Below are 21,860 nucleotides of genomic sequence, written 5' to 3'. Positions count from 1 at the left end.
AAATACAACTAGATATTTGCCTATGCAGGCGAGTTGGAACTAATCGGAATTAATTGGAACTTAAGCCTATGTGCAACTGCATTGTTGTTGGAGTGAAAATAAGCGGGAGAAAATATAACAAAAAGGGAGATATATAAGTCATCGATTATTATAGAGTAGAAAAGAATACATTTTGAGCCAAGATGGCTGTCCTGTAAAATAGCTTCCGTCTAAGCAATGGAACAGGAGTATACAACAGAGAAGCCACACACGCGTGCGCAGAGGGACTGCCGCGTTGGTTGTCCATTGAAATGGGTGACGTCATATAGCAGTCTACTGTGGAGCAGCTCCAGTTCACCCTTCACTCAAATTGGAACCACCAGCATCAGAGGCGGTGGTGAAGAGAAGGCATAGGCGGTGTTTGCTTTTTAATTTTTTGTTTTTCCAAAGAGCATTTCAGCACACTGCTGTCAGGGACGCTGAAAAGAATACCTTTTATATTTTTCTTTTCTTTTTTTTTCTTCATCGGAATGGTTAGGTCACCAATGTGACTATAACAGAAATTTAAAGGCAGTTTTATTTAGCATGCTGGGAATGAACAACAAACAACATTCATGACGGTGCTATAGCACAACCAGTCGCCTCTAAAGGCTCCCAGAGCCTTTTATCGGAAGAAAATTTGTATGTTACTCATACTCCTGCCTGATTAGCTAACCTACCTCTGCTAGCCACTTGGAGTGGGTGCTGCTGGAAGGCGCAAAGAAGGAAATCTGAACGGTCCATTTTAGAGATTCGGATGAGGTGTTTGAATCCAACGTTTGAATTTTATCATTTTAATCAACGCTCTCTGCATATCAACAAGCACTGGCATATTTCATTTCAGAGATGTGGGCAATGAGATTGCTTTTCCTTGGATTTGTACTCAGTCTGGGGGTTCTCGCTCCTGTAAGAGCAATTGATGGTAAGTAGCTTTACAAAGATGTAATGTGCATTTAATGGAATGCATCGTGCACTTTATTGTCATAAGTGTGCATTGCATTCATTAAACATTCAACAAGAACAGCATGTAGGACGAGCCTACCAAGGCAAACAAATAAACAGTTGCAGTCTACATGAGCCATAACACACCATCTTAACTCTTTCCATTGAAACCTGATCAATTGTATCACTTGGGGGAAAATGGACAGGTTCTTAACAGTGTTTCTCCTTATACTGAGATAATTCTCAATACTAGCTTTGGCTATAACTTTTTTTCACCCCATATCTAAACATTCTTTACCACCTGTGTATAGGATCACAACACTTTGTGTTGCGTCTTTCCACACATTGTTGACAATGCATGCATATTCTGTTTGCTAACTAGCAACACATAACCTCTAGCGCCAGATAGTTTAAAATACAACAGACCTAAACGGTAAAGATAAATCAGGGCCAGAAATCCCATCAGTTTGTAGGTGGACTGAAAACGCGACGATTGATTTTAATGTAGCCTATTTTATTGTTTGGATGACCAGCTCTATCTTGCAGACGTGGTGATGAAACAACGTCATGCATGCAAACATCAAGACAGATCATTTTTGAATGAAGAGTGTGTTTTGCAATATATCGAAACGATTGTTTTATTTTAGTTTGATTTTTTTGGTCCGGAAAGCATAAACTAATTCCAAATGAAATGCAACGGCCTGCATGTTTCAGAACACCGATGTCGCCACGGCGCAATCGTTTCTCTGGCGATCGAGGTGCCTGAAACCTTTCCCTCGCTTGATCACACTGCAATCGCGGACACTTCAGGCCACTTATATTTTACCTTGCCCTAGTGTAGCTTAATAACTGGATGTTGAAACCTCTAGCTGATTAAACTTGCATATATCAAGTAGTCTAAGCTATCCGAGGTGTGTAGCCTTGTCTCCGAATGGTCTCAAATCACACAATCCAGCGTGGTGAATTGCATCTTGAATGGCTGTTTTGTTTATTTAGACTTCAATTCACTCAACATTTGCCGTTTTCATCGGGTCACTGGGTGGACAATGAAGATCTATGGCCTTTTGGAGTAGTCCCTGAATTCACGGGGTCGGCTATTTGCATTTGAAGGCTCAACCGGCACCTGAAAGCGCCGGGTGTGAAAGACCCTCATCAAAATACCCCACGTATTGTTTAATGGCCGTCCCTATCGGCAGTGGCAACACTGAAATAGTCTGCTCTTTAACTGTGGCGTTATATTGTTGCTGTATTGAATTAATCAATCTCAGCTATCCGATACAAAGTAGCAGAATTGACCACTGATGCGTTGACGTTGTACCAGCTGCTTAGCTACCAACTGCTCCTCAGTTTTTCAGTGTGGTAGGCTATAGTTCCTGTTGACTAATGGCTGAGTAGCCTGTAGGATATTAGTGGAACAATTTCAAGATAATGCCCTCTCTTTGAGCTGGGGAATTTCTGTTCGAGACAATATCCAATCCGAACATGGCATAGGCCTAAAACATTTTATGTCAATTGCTACGAAATCATTATCATTGGCAAATGGGGTATGCATGGGCCAAGCCATTTTGTGTTTAGGACATCAATTGTACAGTGGCATGCCATGTAAGATTCACTGAGCTTTGCTATAGGAAAATTGTGATGGTTAGCCCACTGAACGCCTAACAGAAATACTCCACATACTTGGCTGTTACATCTCCATAAATTATGCACATATGCATTTGGGCCACTGAGGACCAGTTAACAAATACGTAGTTTGGTGTAGCCTATTAACAAAATGACTATTTTATTAATTTTGATATACTAGAAGATTATCTACCCTCTTAATTCAAGATGTGATGTGTCATAGATATTTATTTGCAAGTGATATTAAGTGGAGAACAAGGAGAAGTGTGGCTACTTCCTAATCACCATCATGGTGGGTGTGTATTTTAATGGCAGTATAGTAATAAATAATATATAATTTCTATGTTAAAAAGTACAAGTGGAAATCTAACCAGTGGAAATCTCTTTCACTAGTCAAAGTTTCAGCCTACTTAGCAAAGTTAATATCGGTGTCATTTCGTAGTCCTTCACTCCATGTTTTAATATCATGCCTCACAAGATTTGCCAGTGCATCAGCTGACTTTGTTTGCTTTTCAGCCTGCACGGTTTATAGGTAAAGGATGTGGATAGGCATGAATAGTGGGGGATTTCTCTTTAAAAAATCCAATGTGTTTTTAAATCGTTTCGTCTTTCTCAGAGTTGTTCTGCTGCCTGAATGCAAATCTCTGTGTCTTGCACTAATGTAGCACAGCTGTCAGCATCAGCAAACCCCTGGATGGATTTGTCCTGTTGGGAGTTGTCTCTAAAGAATGCAGTTGCCCTTTCCATACAGACGTAGCATTAGTATTTGTTACAGCCCTTTGCCTGGCTGCTAGGAGGAGGAGAAGAAGAAGGGGGGGGGGAGGAAATAGCTGAAGTCTCTGGTGAGGAGGGGAGGCTGGGGCTCAGTCCTGAAGAGGAGTGGGCTGCTACTCCCACCTCCTCCATCTGCAGCAGAACATCTGGCCAGTGAAATGCCATTAATCCAGGATGTATATGTGACCACGGGGGAGGGCAGCCCTCTGTTCCCCTCCCCTCCCCACCACTGCGTTCGTCTCCTTACTTCAGTCTCCCAGAAAGAAGTTGGTCAATAAAGTAAAACCAAAACAAAATTGCTGTCAATACTCTTATTGGTAGAATTATATAAAATAAGTCAATGGCAAAGTTTACTATACAGGCACCCTCAAATGCAAGCAGCGTGTGTTTGTTTATGGTTGTACGCCAGATTAACCCTGGCCACAGACAAGTAGTCAGTCGGCAAAGTCAAGTGGAGCCAAGCGTACAAGTCGATAGAATTCAGAGAAGTTTGGGGTTGTGGGGGGAGAAGAGCAGTTAGTCAGCCGTTGCTCTCTCATGCCAAAACATGTGGGTGTTGTCAGGATCTCCGCTAGTTGACTGGTTGGCGCGAGGGCTGTGAGATGACTCGCCTAAACAGAGGTCAAAGGCCTATACTGAAGTTATTTCAGGGCCTTCTCTTTTTGAGGTGCTGGAGTTTCACGGAGCTGAATGTAAAAGAAAAAAATACAAGACAGCATTGGACAGAATGATGGAGAAAGCCTTGGATGCCGACGAGCAATGCAGTCATTCCCATTCTGTTTGGATGCGTCTGCCATGCTATCAGAGATATTATCTTGGTAATTTGTTGCATTCCTGGATATTTGTATGTGTTTAACTGGTGGACTGTAGTGGACATAGCAGTCTACCTCCGCAGACCAGTTTGTCTCAGTGAAGACAGGGTGCAGGTCTGCGTCATTTCATTTCGCAGTCTGCCTATGACGAGCAGCAGGCTGGGTCATAACAAGACGCTGTTTCCTTACTCCGCCACTTCTACCAGAAATGGTCATAATCTGCTCACACCAGTGCGTTGTGATTTATCACAACAGAGTCCAGCTCCACAGAGAGAATGTGTTTTTGTACATTCACGCCATCCCTTCCTGAAAAGTTGGCCGTCACCATATAAGGGGGGCTTTTATTTAAAGATAAATAATGAAGTTTTACAACATAAGCCTATTTCGCTCAAATGCAGCCAGCATAAGCTGCACACTTAGAAATAACCTGATTTTGTTGGCTCTGCCTGTTCAGCTGAGATGGACTGTTTGTTGTGCGTACAGCAGAACGACCCGGCAACTCGCTAATAGTTTGGGATTAGTGTAGCAATCCTCTCCCACTCACAAACTCACACAAACCATCCTATTCAATCCTTTGCACCCCATCAGCCAATTAAAGAGACACCATAGATGTCCTTAAGCAGTGTAGAGACTCTGGCCACTGCTACCATATAATCCCCCTCATCCAAACTCCATAGCATCCCTCTGGCCTTGTTTTTGTAGAAATATGAATCCCCAGAATTAGACCTGCATCAAAGCAGTTAATTATAAGTGTTGGTTTGTTGCTATTTTTATCCATGTGGATGCAAAATATACATACTTGCTTATGTAATCTTTGTGATGCATAACTATTACATAACTATAAATCAGATAAAGTAATTCTAGCTACACTACCTTGTTTATTTTTGGCTGTGTATTATTAAGACGGGTTCTGATGACAGGAACTTAATTTAAATATACACACCGCCCCCCTCCCCGCTAGTCTGCACCATTTGTTTAATCTTGATTTGTTTTGAGGAAGTGAAGTGATTGCGTTCCTCAAGGGCTTGAAACGCTGTTGATCCATCTGTCTGTCGCTGTATTTCATCTCGATTTTGGCTTTCATTCATAAACAGCCTTAAGAAGACAAAAAAAAAAATACGCCGGAGGAATCCGGCCTCTACCACGCCATCATCACATCTCCGGTCCCTCATGACTCTGTCATCCAGCAGACAGTGCCCTCAATCAAGGGCTGCATTCAGTCCAGCTGGTGCTTTATTGCTCAGAATACCCAGCTCGTCGACTTTATTGTTTATCATTACAGGCGGACAAAACGGCAGACCCACGTGCGCACGTTTTTGCCCGTTCTCGCAGGGGCTTACCTGGCTCTACAGCGAGTCGACGGCGACGAAGACGAAAGCCAGCTTTATGTTCTGCGATTGCAGCCAAGCAGGGATTGTGCCCGTAGCCCAAGGAAAAGGGACGTGTAATATCATTATGTTTCACAGTGGGAGATTTACCAACAACGGCAAAAAGATCCCCTCTCTCTCCTCCGCCCCTTCACCAGCCACCTCCCCCAGCTGTGTGGGACAGGCAGCCTGGAGACTTCAGGCTAAAGCCAGATTAGAGGAAATGTCTCCATGTCTCTTGAGTGCGGCCCTTCACATGTGTGGGGGTTAAGAGGATGGGCATGAAAGGATGTTTGTTGATGTTGGTGAGGCAAGAGGTGAGGCTCGGGGGTGGGTATTGTGGGGTGTTCCAGTAATTGGTGTTTTCTGTGACCATCGTCAGTGTGTACACACTACAGTATTGCCTCAGACACAGTGGAGCAGCTTGGTGTGCAGAGGGGAACAGATTTAGGTGGGTGTTGGCAAACAGTTGCATGTTTTTGCCTTGTTTTATGAAAAGGTGAAATCTCACAAAACTACATATGTGGTTATCAGATATTTTGTTCAATATGTGTCATACATGAATACACCACTCAGGGCAGCATTATAAAGACTGAATGGATCACATGGGCACAGGTGTAGGCTTACAGTAGTTTTGTTGTTAATTGACCTTTTCTCAGATCAGCACCCTCCCCCCCCATCGCCACCATTCAGGGGCGCAGCTACCCATTTTTTGAGGGTTATGCAACAACAAATTGGCGCCCCCCCCAAAAAAAAAACAACTAAAGTAAAACAAAAGGCCAATAATTTACACTATTAGTGTAAATTATTATTTTTTAAGAAATTCTGCCAATTTGAACTTGAAGTATTGTTAAATGGTGCATTGTCACTTTAAGAGACAGCCAGCTGTTGCTCACAAAGGATAAGGCTGATCCAACTCTAGCCTTATTTGCCACATTATCAGCACAATATTAAGCTATTAATATTAGGATTGTTAGAAATGGAAACATGTAATGAGTTGTTGCTAGCATGACATTTCTGTTTGCAGTTTGCCATTAAAAGTTCAGTATGAGCATGGTAGCCACTAGGGTTGCAAAATTCCGGGAATTTTCAAAGTTGGAAACTTTCCATGGGAATTAACGGGAATATACGGAAATTAACGTGAATAAACGTGAATTAATGGGAATAAACTGGGAATTTTTAATATGGCAAGTTAGTCTATAACAGGGAACTTAAATGTAGTGGACAAAACCCCATCTTGCAGCATAATATTAGTTAAAACAACCTGATTTAATGCAATTTCAGTCAAATTTCTACCCTGCACAGGCGTCAATCCCATGCACACAGCAATCAGCATAGGTTTCCTTTATGTCTAGTAGCCTATGATGCATTCATGTGCATGCATGGGGAAAATAAATTCCCAGTGAAAATGTCATCTCATGTGGGAATAACTGGGGGAAGTTTGCAAACAGAGTTGCCCAGTTATGGGCTTGTCGTCACTTTTGTCCTCATTCAAATGGGTGTACGTCATTTTGCATAAACTGTAATGGGACGATTAATCTGTCTGATTAAGCTTGACAATTTATATATAATTTACATAATCTATAAGGTTGGGTTGGGGTGGTATGTTGTGTCATTATTTGTTTTACCATTTTCTGGGATTCTAACTGAACAAACTGATTGTCAGTCAATGTTCCAACCAATTGGATTTTGTTGTTGAGTGGCGTGGTGTGTCTTGGGCAGTTCAGTGGTTTCAGTGTTGCTAGCTTAGCACGCTAGTAAACCATAGGCAGAGAATGGGATTCCCGCTAGCATGTTAGCTATCTTTGTATGCTAAGCTAAACGAAAATACGAACAAACAAATCATATTGCTTATTACGAAACAAAATGATAATGTCTGTATATGAAACAGTAGGAATTACCAAAAACTCCCAGTTAATTCCCGTAAATTCCCATTAATTCCCATAATTTCCTTTAATTCCATGAAAGTTTCCAATTTGGAATATTTCCAAAATTCCCCAGCTTAACTTTCCATGGAAAGTTTCCGGTAAGTTTCCGGAAATTTACTGGAATTTTTCCACCCCTTTGCAACCCTAGTAGCCACCTCTATCTTAATGGAATAGGTTATGTTTCAATCGGCATATGCTTAGCAAACGCTAGTTAGTCTGTAAACATGAATATTTGCAAGCCTCCAAGCACAGACGTCACACTTTAAATCCTACCTGTTGCTTTTCACCATCCACTTATTTAACTACTATCGCATCCCTTGACATGCCATCTCATTTTCCTTCTTTCTTTTTCTGTTTAGCCCCCGACAGCTTTTTTTGCTGTATCCATCTTTTTCCATCGACGAAAACTCACTACTCGTACCTGCTCACTCAGCGCTCATGGCGCCCCCACTCCCTTTTCTATGTCAAAATTCTATGATGGAATCTTATGAGATAGGGCGCCTACTCTAGCCTGTTAGTCCTCTAAAATGTTATTTAACATTGAGGAAATGCAGAAATGATTTAGAAACGTACAGCAGTAGCTACATATAGAATACACCAAATATATTATTATTATTATTATTATTATTAACCATTGCTTTGGCGCCCCCACGGTGCTGCGCCCCTATGCGCCGCATATAGCGCATACCCACTTTTTGCGCCACTGCCACCATTTTCTTTTCAACGTGAAGTGCAAACATAGCTGGTCAAATGTTGCGACCAGTCTCCATGTTTGCTTGATATCCAGCACTAATGTGTGAGCATCGCCTGTGTGACTGCCACCCTATGTCCTCCCCCCCCTCTCCCCCCTGTCTGTGAACTCTTCACCTGGAGCCTGGGGGACGACCACAGGCCTGGGCCTGACGCCTCGCTGCCTCTGAAATGATGGGGCTTGCTGTGTGTGTGCTGCAGAGGGTTGTTCCGCGCTTGTCTGGAGAGAGGGTCAAGAGCCGTTCAGCTCACCTTAACTGCCCTCTGCCTGCTTTTCGAGTTAGTCCTTTTCACACATGCACTCTCACATGTGAAAAGCTTTGGCATTTAGCAGGGCGGGCCAATGTGTAAATGCAGTCCAGGGATGAAATGGCAAGTTGGTTCTGCAACCAGACCTAGGACAATTGATCGTCACCAGTGCACCAGGTTGATGAAACAGACAGGATGATGAACAGAAAGAGTAAGTGTTGATTTAAAGGATTATATGCATTTTAAGGACCTATCTATGCATAGAGGCTGATAACAGTTGAAGAAAGAGAATTGCATAATTTCATTTGGTGCCACGTTTTCTGCCACCACTTACTGTTGCCAATGGTTTCAGTTCCATTTTAGTCTGACAAGCCTTTCATTTTTCTTATCTCCCCGATCATGCTTTCATGTTTATAGTCTTTCAACTTCAACTTTATATAGTCAGGTCCAGAATTAGATCGTTCTTCTCACAAGCTGTAGTTAAAGAGTAAGGCAAATCGATGGAAGAGAAATGACTGGTAACCTTTGAATGACAAGCTCTCTAGATGACAACCTTGGGGCAGCCGTGGCCTACTGGTTAGTGCTTCGGACTTGTAACCGGAGGGTTGCCGGTCCGAACCCTGACCAGTAGGCACGGCTGAAGTGCCCTTGAGCAAGGCACCTAACCCCTCACTGCTCCCCGAGCGCCGCTGTTGTTGCAGGCAGCTCACTGCGCCGGGATTAGTGTGTGCTTCACCTCACTGTGTGTTCACTGTATGCTGAGTGTGTTTCACTAATTCACGGATTGGGATAAATGCAGAGACCAAATTTCCCTCACGGGATCAAAAGAGTATATATACTTACTATACTTATACTTATACTCTCCTCTAACTCACTTCTCTTCTCCAGAACTCACAATCTCTCCTCCATTTCCCTTCTCCCAGTCCCACTCTCTTTCTCTCTTTTTTTACTCTTGTACATGTACACACACACACACACACACACACACACACACACACACACACACACACACACACACACACACACCTGTCCAGGAAAGGTTTGGCTCCACTGAAGGGCTGCGTAGAGCATTCCAATTTCATGCTTGTAGACTGTGTGCATCGAGACTGTCTGTCTCTATACAGCTCATACTTTGTGCAGCCATATAAGCTTGTCTCCACAGTATAGAGCATCTCTCGGCTGCAAGGTCATCGCATAGCCAGACTTCTCATTTCCACCAGTGGCTGTTCCAGTTAGTCACCGTTAGTCACCAGTTCATATTCAGAAGGATATGGAAAATGGGAGCAGGTTGGTCTTTGATGGAGTAAATTTAAGATTGATCTACCACACTATACTGTAAACCAATCCACAGCCTAGATTTAAATTCAAGATTTTTTCCCCCCCATTTCTGCATACCTCATGTACATGGCATGTTAGATCATGTTGACATTTTTTATTAGTGTAGTGTCTGTCCAAGCTATACGACATTTTCAAAATTACTACAATCATACTATGTTCATTTAATCAGTGGAATTGAACAGTTGTCAGGTGTGACCTTCAGCATTTAGGGTCTGTGCAAGGGCCAAGTTGGTGTGGGAAATGAAAGTAATGATGAAGCATTTCATGAACCAACCAACCTCAGTCTCTCTGTTGATGAGCTGTAAATCTCAATTGAAGTTTTTGTAATAGGAAATACCCAATTAGTTTTCAGATGACTAAAGAACACCTAGCACAAAACCAAGCAACTCAATGGTCTTTATCAGCCAGTTGATATAAATCCTTCAGCCAATCATTGAATAGTTATGAGGTATTACCCTTGTCAGACGCCGCCTTTTATGACATTCTGATGACACAAGGAGTAATAGAAACATTAATCTGTCAAATTCGTCCCTCAACATCTGTAGCCCTACAAATGAGCCAGATGAGAACTTCAAGTTCATAACTTGTAAGGTGCCTGGCAGAGATTCCTCCACAGCTCCCTCTTCATTGCCAGTTGCAGTGATATTTATCGTTATTACTTTTTCTTGATTCCAGGTTATGAAAGTACCACACACTGAGTGTTGGATCCTTTGATCTTTCTCTAATGAGGGTTCTGATTGCAGGGATTTGGAAAGAGATGCAACCCCTCATTAAGGCCTTTGAAGTACCTAGTGTTTAGAAAGAGTCATTCTGTGACATTTTGGGAGACATTCAAATTCTGCAGGGTAGTTCTTCCCCCCCCCCCCCTTTATTTCCCCCTCATGTTGCTTTTGTCAAATTTGTCTTGGTCTCTGACAGTACTCAGATGGCTTGAAGTAAATGATCTAAAGCCGTCTGTCATCTTTAGCTGTGAATGTCTCATCCACCATTTTTCTGCTCTTACCAGTTTGCTGTTTGGTCTAATTGCTCCAGACTGTTACATTGCCCATCAGCAAAGGCCCTTGCTCCATTTCTCTTCATAGTAAAGCTAACAACTAGCTTTGATAGTGTTTCCACTCAGTCTTCTATGGATGAAAGTCTTGCCTTGTCTGCGGTAAGCCCCACACACACACACACACACACACACACACACACACACACACACACACACACACACACATACACATACAAGGACCTTATCAGGTGCCCCCCTGGGTTGGTTCGATGACAAGCTCCTTTGTTCCGTCGTGACACCAGAGAGACCCTCACAAAGAAGGGAAGGAGTCTAGCCATGCTAAGTGCCTCCTAAAGTTCACCCACCATGTTTGTCGGCCTGTTCAGCCACTTAGAAAACGACCGCTGTGGATTAGGCCATGAAGGGGGGAGTGGGGAGGTTTGGAGTGGAGATGGCGTTGGGACAGGGGGAGTGGGGAGGTCTGGAGTGGAGATGTGGCGTTTGGGCAGGAGGGTATGGCGGACATTGTGTGTGCGCAGTAAGCCGGCAAATGGCTTATGGTGATACTGGACACGGAGCGATTAGGCTAGTCCTGCTGGACAGCCATGCCACAGTGCTCCCATTGAGTGATTGATTCAGTAAACCAGTCGCAATGAGAATGACAGAGAGGCAGAGAGAATACTTTGGTGCACAATGCTTTTCCTAGCTGCTCTCTCACACCCTTTTTTGGGAGTGTGCCTGTCTGTTTATCAACATTTCCTGCAGTTGACTGTCAGTTTCCTCCCAGATTGCCTTTAACATATGTAAGTGTCTTTTTTTTCCGTTGCATTCTTAGGTTCACACGAGTCTTGTCTCATGTTTAAGGACATTGCTCTGAATAATTGATGCACCACAAAAACAGAAGAGGAATAACAAGTACTCAGCTCTAGTCCATGTTTAGTCCTAATTGTTGCTTTTCTGAGCGTTCCGATTTTTGTGCTCTTTGAAATCAAGCTAAACTGGGATTTGGTGAAATTACTTAAAACTCGCCCCAGGGTCTAATTGCATACCCGGAGTTTCTGTCGGAGCTTTCTGCGCCACACAGTTAGAGGAAGTAACAGGGCAGAGGCACGGAGACCGAGTCTCCAGCGAGTTGTGGGTCAGGTAGATGCATCTTGACCTTTGACCCGCCGCCACACACGGCGCAGTCGTTTAACCCCCTCTACAATGTTACACAGTGCAGTTAGTGACTTCAATGAGTCAAGGCGTGTTTAAGTGCGATTAGCCGCTTTGTTTTCTTATCTCGAAACCTAATCTAGGCAAATGCTGGCACTGTTCCAAACACAGGAATTATTTAATAGTACACATACAAATGGAATGAAAACACAGGCAGTGGTCCAAGTGAAACTTTTGATTAAAGAATGAGTTAGTTTACGTGACATTGGACGTATAACACAAATATGGCACACATAAACATGCTCAGTGTGAATTTTTTTTCCCCCCTTTTCAAACATTTACTCATTTGCGAAGCAAGTGATGGCACACAAGGTAAATTAAATCTGTAAGAACTGTCCCACGCCCATCTTTGAAGTCACTCAACTTCTGTTACGTTTGAGTTCTTATAAAACATTTGAACTCTCAATCACAATCTAGGTTCATGTAGAGTCCCTGAAACTGAGATATACAGAGTACATACTGTATAGTGTATATTGTATACTTCAGCCTAAGACGCTGCTATACATGTCAGCTCCAAAACAGAAGTCCAGCTTTTATTTTTCCTCTCCCTTCTCTCTCCATCTCCTAAATTCCAGAGCCACTTATAAAGGCTCCCCCTAAATCCCACAGCTCCTCTGTTGAAAAAAGCAGGCCTGCATCCTTCTAGAGAAGGGCTTCTCCACATGAAATCAATTAAAAGGTGCTGGAATGTTCTGCTGAGATCTGGAGTTGATTTGGGGAGTGGGAGCAGCGGCAGCAGGGACAAGGGGGAGAGGCTGAGGGAGCGAGCGAGCGAGGGAGCTAGGGGGAATGGGAGTGAGGGAGCTAGGGAGAACGAGTGAGGGAGCAAGGGGGAATGGGAGTGAGGGAGCTAGGGGGAATGGGAGCGAGGGAGCTAGGGGGAACGAGCGAGGGAGCTAGGGGGAATGGGAGCGAGGGAGCTAGGGGGAACGAGCGAGGGAGCTAGGGGGAATGGGAGTGAGGGAGCTAGGGGGAATGGGAGCGAGGGAGCTAGGGGGAATGGGAGCGAGGGAGCTAGGGGGAATGGGAGCGAGGGAGCTAGGGGGAATGGGAGCGAGGGAGCTAGGGGGAACGAGCGAGGGAGCTAGGGGGAATGGGAGTGAGGGAGCTAGGGGGAATGGGAGTGAGGGAGCTAGGGGGAATGGGAGCGAGGGAGCAAGGGGGAATGGGAGTGAGGGAGCTAGGGGGAACGAGCGAGCGGAAAATGGGTCGGGTGGATTCTGCTTTGGGGCCACCAGATGAGCTCTGTCTGGCCTCCCATTGCTCTTTCTCTTTCTCTTACCCTTTTCGCTCTGCTGTTATTCTACACTATATTTTCGCTCTCATTTCTCCACCCATCAACGTATCTTTCTCTCCCTCCCCACATCCTAGAAGTTCTGTTCCCCTCTATTTCCGCTCCTCCTGCTTTCCCTCACCCCTCACCATGCTTTTAAGAAACTCTACCGGACAGTCCTGCTCAATGTCATCACCATCCCCTTCAAAACTAAAGATGAATAGGCCATTAAAAACAACAGTACCCACACGTTTGTCAGACCAATTACAGTGCATCACAATGAAAATGAGCAAAGCAGGGGATCATTATCACTCCGTTAAAGTCAATTTACACAGCAGCTAATAATTAAAATGTTTTAGTAGCCATGAAAGATTGCTTTTAATGGCTTAATGACTATAATTGAAATTGTGACTGATATGCAGTGTGCCAGGAATTATCAACAGTCGCAGATTGCCCTCAAGGTATCTCACATGCATGCAGTTGGAACTTGTGAAGTTAGCGCTAGCGGTTAAAGAGCTTAATGGGAAAACGAGACGCTCCATGCTGGCTGACTCTGTGGTAGCCGTTAACGGTATTTGTGTTAAAAGCACGTCGGGACACCAAGAGGTTTTTTTTTTCTCACCAAGGAATGTAGATGTGGTCTCAGAGGATCTCACAAAGATGTGAGAACTTGTGTTTCGGCAAAACATCAGCAGTACTGGTGCATACCGGAGCTGTGTTTTAAAAAAAGCTCTGGCAGCTTCAGCTTGGTGCACCAGGCACTTCTCTTGAAAGCAGTAAGGCATGGCACACGTAGGCCTCCCCTCTCCTGCCTGCGACGGGCCTGCTCTGGCAGCCTCCGCCGACCCTCTCGGTCAGACGTGTGAGGCCTGGCCTGCATTCCAGGTATTCCTTTGGTAAATATTATGACAAATTCTTCAAAGTGGACCAGACTGGGCGCAGGCGCTGATCCAGCATGGCATTCATATTTAATGGCTCCTCCTATGCATCTCGTCTCCAGCGCTGAGAGAAAAGAGGACAGCAGGGAACTTCTGTAAAATGTCATCACTCCATCCCCTAGAGATACGAATTGATATTTTATTTAACACCTTTTTCTTCAGGCTCCATCCATCCATCATTACACATCACATCATTTTTTTTTTCCCTTCCTCTGAAGCCACCCCTACATCGTCACAAACTGCTTTCGGCAGGCGGGTGTGACTGGGCACTCACAGACCTGAGTGTCACAGCACTGTTTGTCCTGGCTTCCCCCTGTGATATCTGAAGGTGGGAGCTGTGACACCACCGTGGGTGGCAGTAGCGTGATGGGTGCACTGTGATCTTCTCCAAAAGATCCTGCATCACAGCTTATTAAGACCCCCCCCTACAAAATCTCACAGCAGACTCTTAGGGCCATATCCTCCCATTGGCGTAAAGGGAAACTCCGCTCTAGCAACAACCTAGAGTCTATTTGTGGATGATTGATGACGAGTACATTTTTGTTTGGGACCAAAACAACATCAATCGGTGGAGTTTTGAGTAGACAGGAATATGTATTTTCAACTGAATAACATCTAGCATAGCCTTTGGGGGCAACGGCAAAATAAATCGCACATAAAAAAGGATTTATGCGCAAATGGGAGTATATGGCTGTTATTGAAGAAACCACCACAGCCTGCTGCTATCTCGCCACAGGTTAGCCGCTTCAGTGTTATCTCATGAACTTGGTAGAGCTGAGACATGTGAATATGACGTGACACCACAATAAGAACATGACGTGACTCCACAATAAGAACATGACGTGACTCAACAATAAGAACATGACGTGACTCAACAATAAGAACATGACGTGACTCAACAATAAGAACATGACCTGACACAATAAGAATATGACGTGACACCACAATAAGAATATAGCGTGACACAATAAGAATATGACGTGACGCAACAATAAGAATATGACGTGACGCAACAATAAGAATATGACGTGACGCAACAATAAGAATATGACATGACACCACAATAAGAATATGACGTGACGCAACAATAAGAATATAACGTGACACAACAATAAGAATATGACGTGACACAATAAGAATATGACGTGACGCCACAATAAACTGATCAGCATAAGTCACTTCAGGACTGAGGAAGCTTTTTCCCTTTGGAGTAAGAGACTGCACATCCTGTCAGTTGAACAGGACTGGATTAGGGAGGAATGTCAAGCTGGCGTACCTTTTTGGTTTTTTTTTGGAGAAGGGAAGTCCTCAGCATTTTGGGTTAACCCCAATCTCATTTGTAGATGATTTTCCCCTCATTCTGTCGGCTGGCTTAGGTTACCTCTCCGTGGCATACATTTTTTTGGCAAACTTCCCTCCACTAATCTTAGACTTCAAAGGAGTCTCCACCAAAAGTTAGCTCATTGGGAACAGTAGGTTCTATTTTCTTACCCTGTATTTAAGCACATTTTTTAATGCATTCTGTTGTATTTATACATGCTTGTTTCTGCTTGGCCCAGTTTATTGTTTTGATGTTTTACTATTGGGTGTTGTCCCGAGGCACAAAATGGCCTTGTTCACTTGCAGTGACCGAGAGCCAGCCATGATTTGCAGCTTTGGAAAAGCTGTCATTTGGCCGTGCTGTTCTGGGTGAAGTAGAGTCGGGGACAGAGAAATTGTGGGGAAAGTGAATTAACAATCCCCATCTCTGTCAGAAATATGTCATTGGACTCCGATATGGAGGGTTGCCTGTGGGAAACAGCCTTCCTGAACATCCCCCCCCCCCACACTCCCGACTCGGTGTCATTCACTCTCCCTCCTCAAAGCCACAACCTCCAATTAGGCCTCGAAGGTTTCTCCATGCTGTGGCCACTCTGTGCTGTGGTGCAGTGCTTGCACTGGTAAATTTAGAAGCTGCCATGTTTTATTTTCAGTTTGGCTTTTTATGCACAGTCATCGAGAACAACTTGACCACTGGCGGAAGCTGTAGGGAGCTGGGGTGATGGGCTAGACTATCCCCCCCCCCCCCCCCCGCCAGATATGCAGAGACATATCAGCCTGTTGAGTTCCATCACGTCCCATGGTCTTACTCTGGCATGGCTTGGCATGGTCCTCATCTGTTCTTATGGGCGGTCACATTTTAGAAGTGCCATTACTGAGAACAGATGCCTCATCACAAACGCCCATTTGTGTAATTATCCCATTCTCTCCACTTATTTCCTTTTTGTGAGTGTGGCTTCTAGGGAAGGTAATAGTTACTTTCAAAGTGCATCTGCATGGCATATTAAATTGTCCTGATCAGCAAGGAAAAATGTCTTTTAGTGTCAGTGTTTGCTCTTCAGGTCAGGGTCTTATGGGCTTTTCGTTCTATATACACTTTCTTTCCCGTTACCTTTCTCTTCCAGTGCTGTTATTATTTGCTTGTAAACTTTTATGTGCACTTTCCACTTGGGTTGCCACCTTGGCCTTTCTCCATAAGGCTGTGGAGAGATCTTAGACACTAACTGGGCTGTTTACAGGACCAGTGACTGTCCCATCATTCAAGGCAGTCTAACGAGGGCTTTTCAGTTTGGTTCGGGGTGCCCATAATGCCTTTGTTGAGCTTGCCTTCTTGTTCTGAAGGCACACTTGTGCACACGCATACCACAAACATGGGCTCATCCATCCATGTATTTAACAGTGTTTTCTGGCCATCTTGCATTGGAATTCAGCTTGTGTCTCTCACATACATGACAGTCATACATTCGTATGCACATGCGCACAAACACATACTCACGCACACACATACACACCCGCGCACACACGCACACCCGTGCACACACACACATTGCTGCAGGCACACATACTGCTGCATGCACATTGCACACACATAGGCACAACCTCTTAGCTGAATAGTAGACAAGCAATTGAGAGCCAATCTCTTGCCTTCCCCAGGTCTGGCAGAGTTTACGAGGACGTGACCGCAATAATAGTCCTCTCTTGTGAGTGCAGTCACATCCTCCCTTCCCCTTGAGCAGCACCCCCCCCCCCAACCCCCCACCCACCCCACCCCACCCCACCCCGATTCTGTCTCCCTCTCCCTTCCACAAGGGACCCACCTCTCGTGCTGCCAAGAGTGCTGGGAGGTAAGTCACCCACGGCTGGAGAGCAGCGGCTCCCTGCTGAGAATCACAATTAGATATTTAGTGCTGATCTTTTCTGGAACCTTCTTGCACCGAGGAATGTGGAGGGTACAGTGTGCCCTGTTTGGACCAGTTAGAATGAATACGCCGTCTAAAATTAGGTGATAAACAACTCGCCTAGTTAGCAAACATAGAAATTGTTGATTTAGGTCAAACTGTTGAGGGGAAAAAAAGATTTTATAGGAAGACTGATTTTAGGGTCGAGAATTGCACCATAAGGCCTGCTCATAAAAAGAAGCTGTATACATGCATAGCAGTTGTGTAATGGCTCCAAAAGCATTTTGTGGTTAACGAAACCCGAGAGAGTGGATCACTCCCACAAAATGCAGAGCTTTTGACAGACGACCAAAAAATGAGAATGTTTGTGTGTGAGAAGCAAAGATATAGAGAGAAAGGGTGTATGTGTTTGTGAGTGCATGTAAGGCAGTCTTTCAGCTTGTCTGGGCTGCTCCGGCCTGTGGTTGGTAGTGTTTGTTGGTGAAGCAGTGCTATGCAGCGGTACCCTTCTGGCCTAAGGTGAGGGCAGTAGTGGAAGAGGCGTCGCTGTGTTTCCCAGCCTGTGGTGGAGCAGAGCCTGTGTCAGCAGTCGTAGGCTGTGCCAAGACTACCCGTGGTCCCAGCGCTGTCCGACAGCCTGCGGAGATCTCCGCAGACCGTCACTGGGCAAAAATACCCACATACCCCGGCTGTGATTACAGAGGCCTATGGAGTTATGCTGGATTTCTCGTTTGATTTTGACGATTCGACAGGGGCGGGGCTGACAGCTAGCTGTTGGACATAAGAAGACATGGTTCTAGAAAGAGGACAGAAATGAGCTAGTGTGGTGTAGTTCATCTACAGTACTTCCTTATATACACACATACAAATAAACACCAGTGGAAATGGGGAAAAAGAGATGGTTTGGTGTTAGGAAACTGGCCTTCCTCCCACTACCTTACCATATAGGTAGGCATCCTACCCATAATCCTACCCCTACCCCTCGGTCCGTTTCTGTGAAGGCTGAACTGAAATATGAGTGGACCGTTTTTTTCCCCCCTTCTTTTCCTGGACCCGTAGTTTTGCTCAACCTTTCCAGTTCAAATCATGTTTTGCAACACATCATTTGCAACGTGACCTCTCACTGACAAGCTTTGTTCCCCTTAGACCAACTAGTGGAACGTTATGCCAACAGCACTCAAGGTTTTGGATTTTGATTCCCAGATATGAGTCACACTAAAGTGAATGTGCACCTGTACAGCAAGTTGCTTTGATTAAAAGCACGAGTGAAATCAGTGAATGTAAAATCGTCTGTCCATCTTTCTTTCCATCTGACCACATAATTCACCATATTTATGTTCAGTGTTTCCCAGGGAACTGAATTCCATTTGTGGTGGTTGGTTTGCAGAATTAACTTTAATGCAACAGTTTTTAACAAATTAGCACAGCTTGGCTATGATGCTAACCAGATTGAAGCACAATTTAGTACAACCTGGAAAATCATTGTGTGGTGGTCAATGTTGATATTGTGGTGGGCCGCCACAAATAAGTCAATGTATGGGAAACACTGATGTTCCAGGCCTGGAAGAAGATGCATGTATAGTTATTGTAAGCTGCTACTTTTTAGAATACCAAAGATGCTGAGGTTGGGATGTCCTTCATTCATTATTAAATATTTCTAATCTTGATCTTTTCTGCATCAGCCCCAAAGACCTGCAGCTCCAAGCAGTTTGTGTGCAAGGACCAGGTGACCTGCATCTCCAAAGGCTGGTGCTGTGACGGGGAGAAGGACTGCCCAGATGGCTCGGATGAGGCCCCGGATATCTGTGAGTAACTATGTGTTTTGTGTAACAGCCTTCCCGTACCCACTGGCTTAAATTGAGCCACTAAACTTCGCTGCGGGTTCCGGTAAATTGTGTTCTAATTCCACTGGGAGGAAAAGGAGTTGAATCATCTGGAAGAATGTGCAGCTCTGTTCTCATTCTCTCTCTCGCTCACGCTCTCCTTCACACAACCACGCCCCCCCCCCCCCCCCATCCCCTCAGCAGCCTTACACTACCACAGTTTTGGCAGTGTTTTTTTTTTTGGGGGGGGGGGGTAAATGTTAGCAGCTAAGTGCTAACAGATGGGTTTGTGCATGTAACATTAGGACAATGCCTGTGGATTAGAAGTGGTCTGGGGGTGCGAAGGGGTTACATGTTTCAGCACAGTTGGGTTCGCTCACCTCCCCCCAAACACCTCTCTTTGCGCAAGAGGAATTGAATGTTGAAGACCGTGGCCAGTCCTGGGTAAACACAGGCACTTTGCCTCTCGCAGGGAGAGTGGAAAAGAGGCAGAGTGGACGCTTGGCCCCTGGCTTTCTCTTACTTAGAGCACTCAGACCCCCAGCGTTTCGGCTCGGACGTGATGCCGCTCTGGGCTGGCTTCCGGTCCAGTTTCACTTGTGTCTCAGAGGACAAAGTCCTTTGTGTTACCTTGTTCCTGCAAAGGTAAACAAAAAAACAAACTCACAAGGAAAGTGAACAAAGCTAGCCACAGCGTCCCCCTTTCTCTCTCCTTTTTTCTTTCTTTCTTTCTTTCTCTCTGTCTTTCTTTCTTTCTCTCTTTCTTTCTCTCTTTCCTTCTCTTTCTCTTCCTGGTGGCTGTGTTTTGATAATCGAAATTAAAAGTCTTCCTTTGCCTCCAAGTAGTGAGAGATAACATCACACAACTCTTGTCCTGTGACTCTTTCTGAGTGGCCATCGACCTCTCACCATACGCCAGGCTCTAATATCATTTCCATGCCTCTTATAGAGTTTGGCCAAGCAGACAATGTGCCTTTTCATTTTGACTGAAGCCCACACTGAGTCATAACACAAAGTTTATCCACCCAATTAACTACCGTCTACGGTGTTCTGGCTACTGTGCTCTCAACTGCATTTAATAAGCTGCCTTGCTGCTAATATAGCTATTATCACAGCTCTGAGGTCACACACACTCAAGGTACAACTTAACAACTTTCAAACCACATTTGGTTATTATACCGTGTGGGTTTTGTTTTGTGTCAGGTTGGACAGCAATGTATTCACAAGGTGAAATCTACAAGTAATGTACAGGATGTAGCCACAATTTATGACGGATCATGTCAGATCAAGATCAAGATCACCTATTTTAAGCTGCCCAAATGCAAGGCTCATCGAAGGTCACTGTAGTGTAGGTGTGGATTAATTCTCATCCTCGTGGGAATGATCTGCACAGTGGTGACGCCACCATGCCCCCATTCCATCCCTGATATGTAGAGTACATATTTAGAGGAGATACAGGTGTGTAATCTGTAACTGAATTTTTTTTTTTTTGTTTGTTTTTTAAGATCATACGGTGTTGGACCTGTACTAGTTCTACGCCCTGTTGTGGTCATGACCCTTGATCATTTAGCCACATCAAAACTGTATTAGTTCTTTTACTTCCACTTTTTGTTTCACACTTTGGTTTGCTGGAGGTCTCTCATTGTACATCAGCCAGAAAAATGTCTGTCTTCCTACACTAAAGTGAAATTCCAGTCTATTTTCATTGACAGTAATACTTAAACTGGTTATATACTTGAAGCACACACAAAGACACACCCCGACGTGTCACAGACACGCATGTTCTGTACACAAACACAGCTTCACGGCTCCACGCTTCATTCCATAGGGTTAAGTTTAGACTTGTCTCTAGACCACAGACTTGCCATGTTTGTTTGTACTGTATACAATTTTTACTGCCTAGTGTTTTCAACTGCGCCAGTTAATTACTAACCAGCAGATTGGGTTCCCAGCCTCTGCCAGGATCCTTCGGGCTGACACACTTTCTCTTCTTTGTGCTCTTTCATATTTTTGTCCTCCCTTTCTCTCTCTCTCTCTTTCTCTCTCTCACGCTCTCTCTCCTACACCCCCACCCCCCCTATATGTCAGAACACTGTGCTCAGTCAATCTCCGATCTCTCTACTGGGTGGCCTGCTCTGCTCTATGGGCCTTCCTTGAGGCCTGTTTATATCCTTAAGTAGGTCAATATATCATTAAAAGAAGGGCACACGGTTACTGAAGAGAAGGGGGGAGGAAGAGAACACAGCGACTACTCCCTTTACCTCTCTCTGTCTCTGTCTCTCTCTCTCTCTCTCTCTCTCTCTGCCTCTCTCTCCCTCTCTCTCTGTCTCTAACCCTCTCCCCTCTCTCTCTCGTCCCCCATATTCTCCATGACCACATCAGTCCTGTTTTCTTCACACTAGAGAGCTGCACTGGAATCTAGACAGGAGGTAAAGCAGTTCATTCAGCCCAGATGTAAATGCAGCTGTCCTGATAAGCTGCTGCCGGTTGGTGGTGAAGCCGCATAGGCTCACCTGGGGGCCCGTAGCATGGCCTGTGTGTGTGTGTGTGTGTGTGTGTGTGTGTGTGTGTGTGTGTGTGTGTGTGTGTGTGTGTGTG

At 44.7% G+C, this 21,860-nt stretch overlaps 1 protein-coding gene across 1 annotated transcript in view; it reads left to right on the top strand.

Annotated features, from left to right (window-relative positions):
• Positions 1–362: 362 nt before the first annotated feature.
• The window catches only part of lrp1ab (low density lipoprotein receptor-related protein 1Ab), a 137,279-nt gene continuing 115,781 nt past the window's right edge, over positions 363–21,860 (top strand). The window contains exons 1-2 of the mRNA XM_076276929.1: positions 363–940; positions 19,122–19,244. Of these exons, the coding sequence (XP_076133044.1) occupies positions 865–940; positions 19,122–19,244 (199 nt within the window). The 5' untranslated portion in view covers positions 363–864. The remainder of the gene's footprint in view (positions 941–19,121; positions 19,245–21,860) is intronic.

This window comes from Alosa pseudoharengus, unplaced genomic scaffold (genome assembly GCF_046254945.1).
Source record: "Alosa pseudoharengus isolate Yale_2024_CS ecotype anadromous, Long Island Sound unplaced genomic scaffold, YU_APseudo_1.1 YU_APseudo_1.1_scf_9, whole genome shotgun sequence".
Lineage (NCBI taxonomy): Eukaryota > Metazoa > Chordata > Actinopteri > Clupeiformes > Clupeidae > Alosa > Alosa pseudoharengus.
The sequence above is the reverse complement of the archived record's forward strand: the minus strand, read 5'-3'. Positions and strand labels throughout refer to the sequence as shown.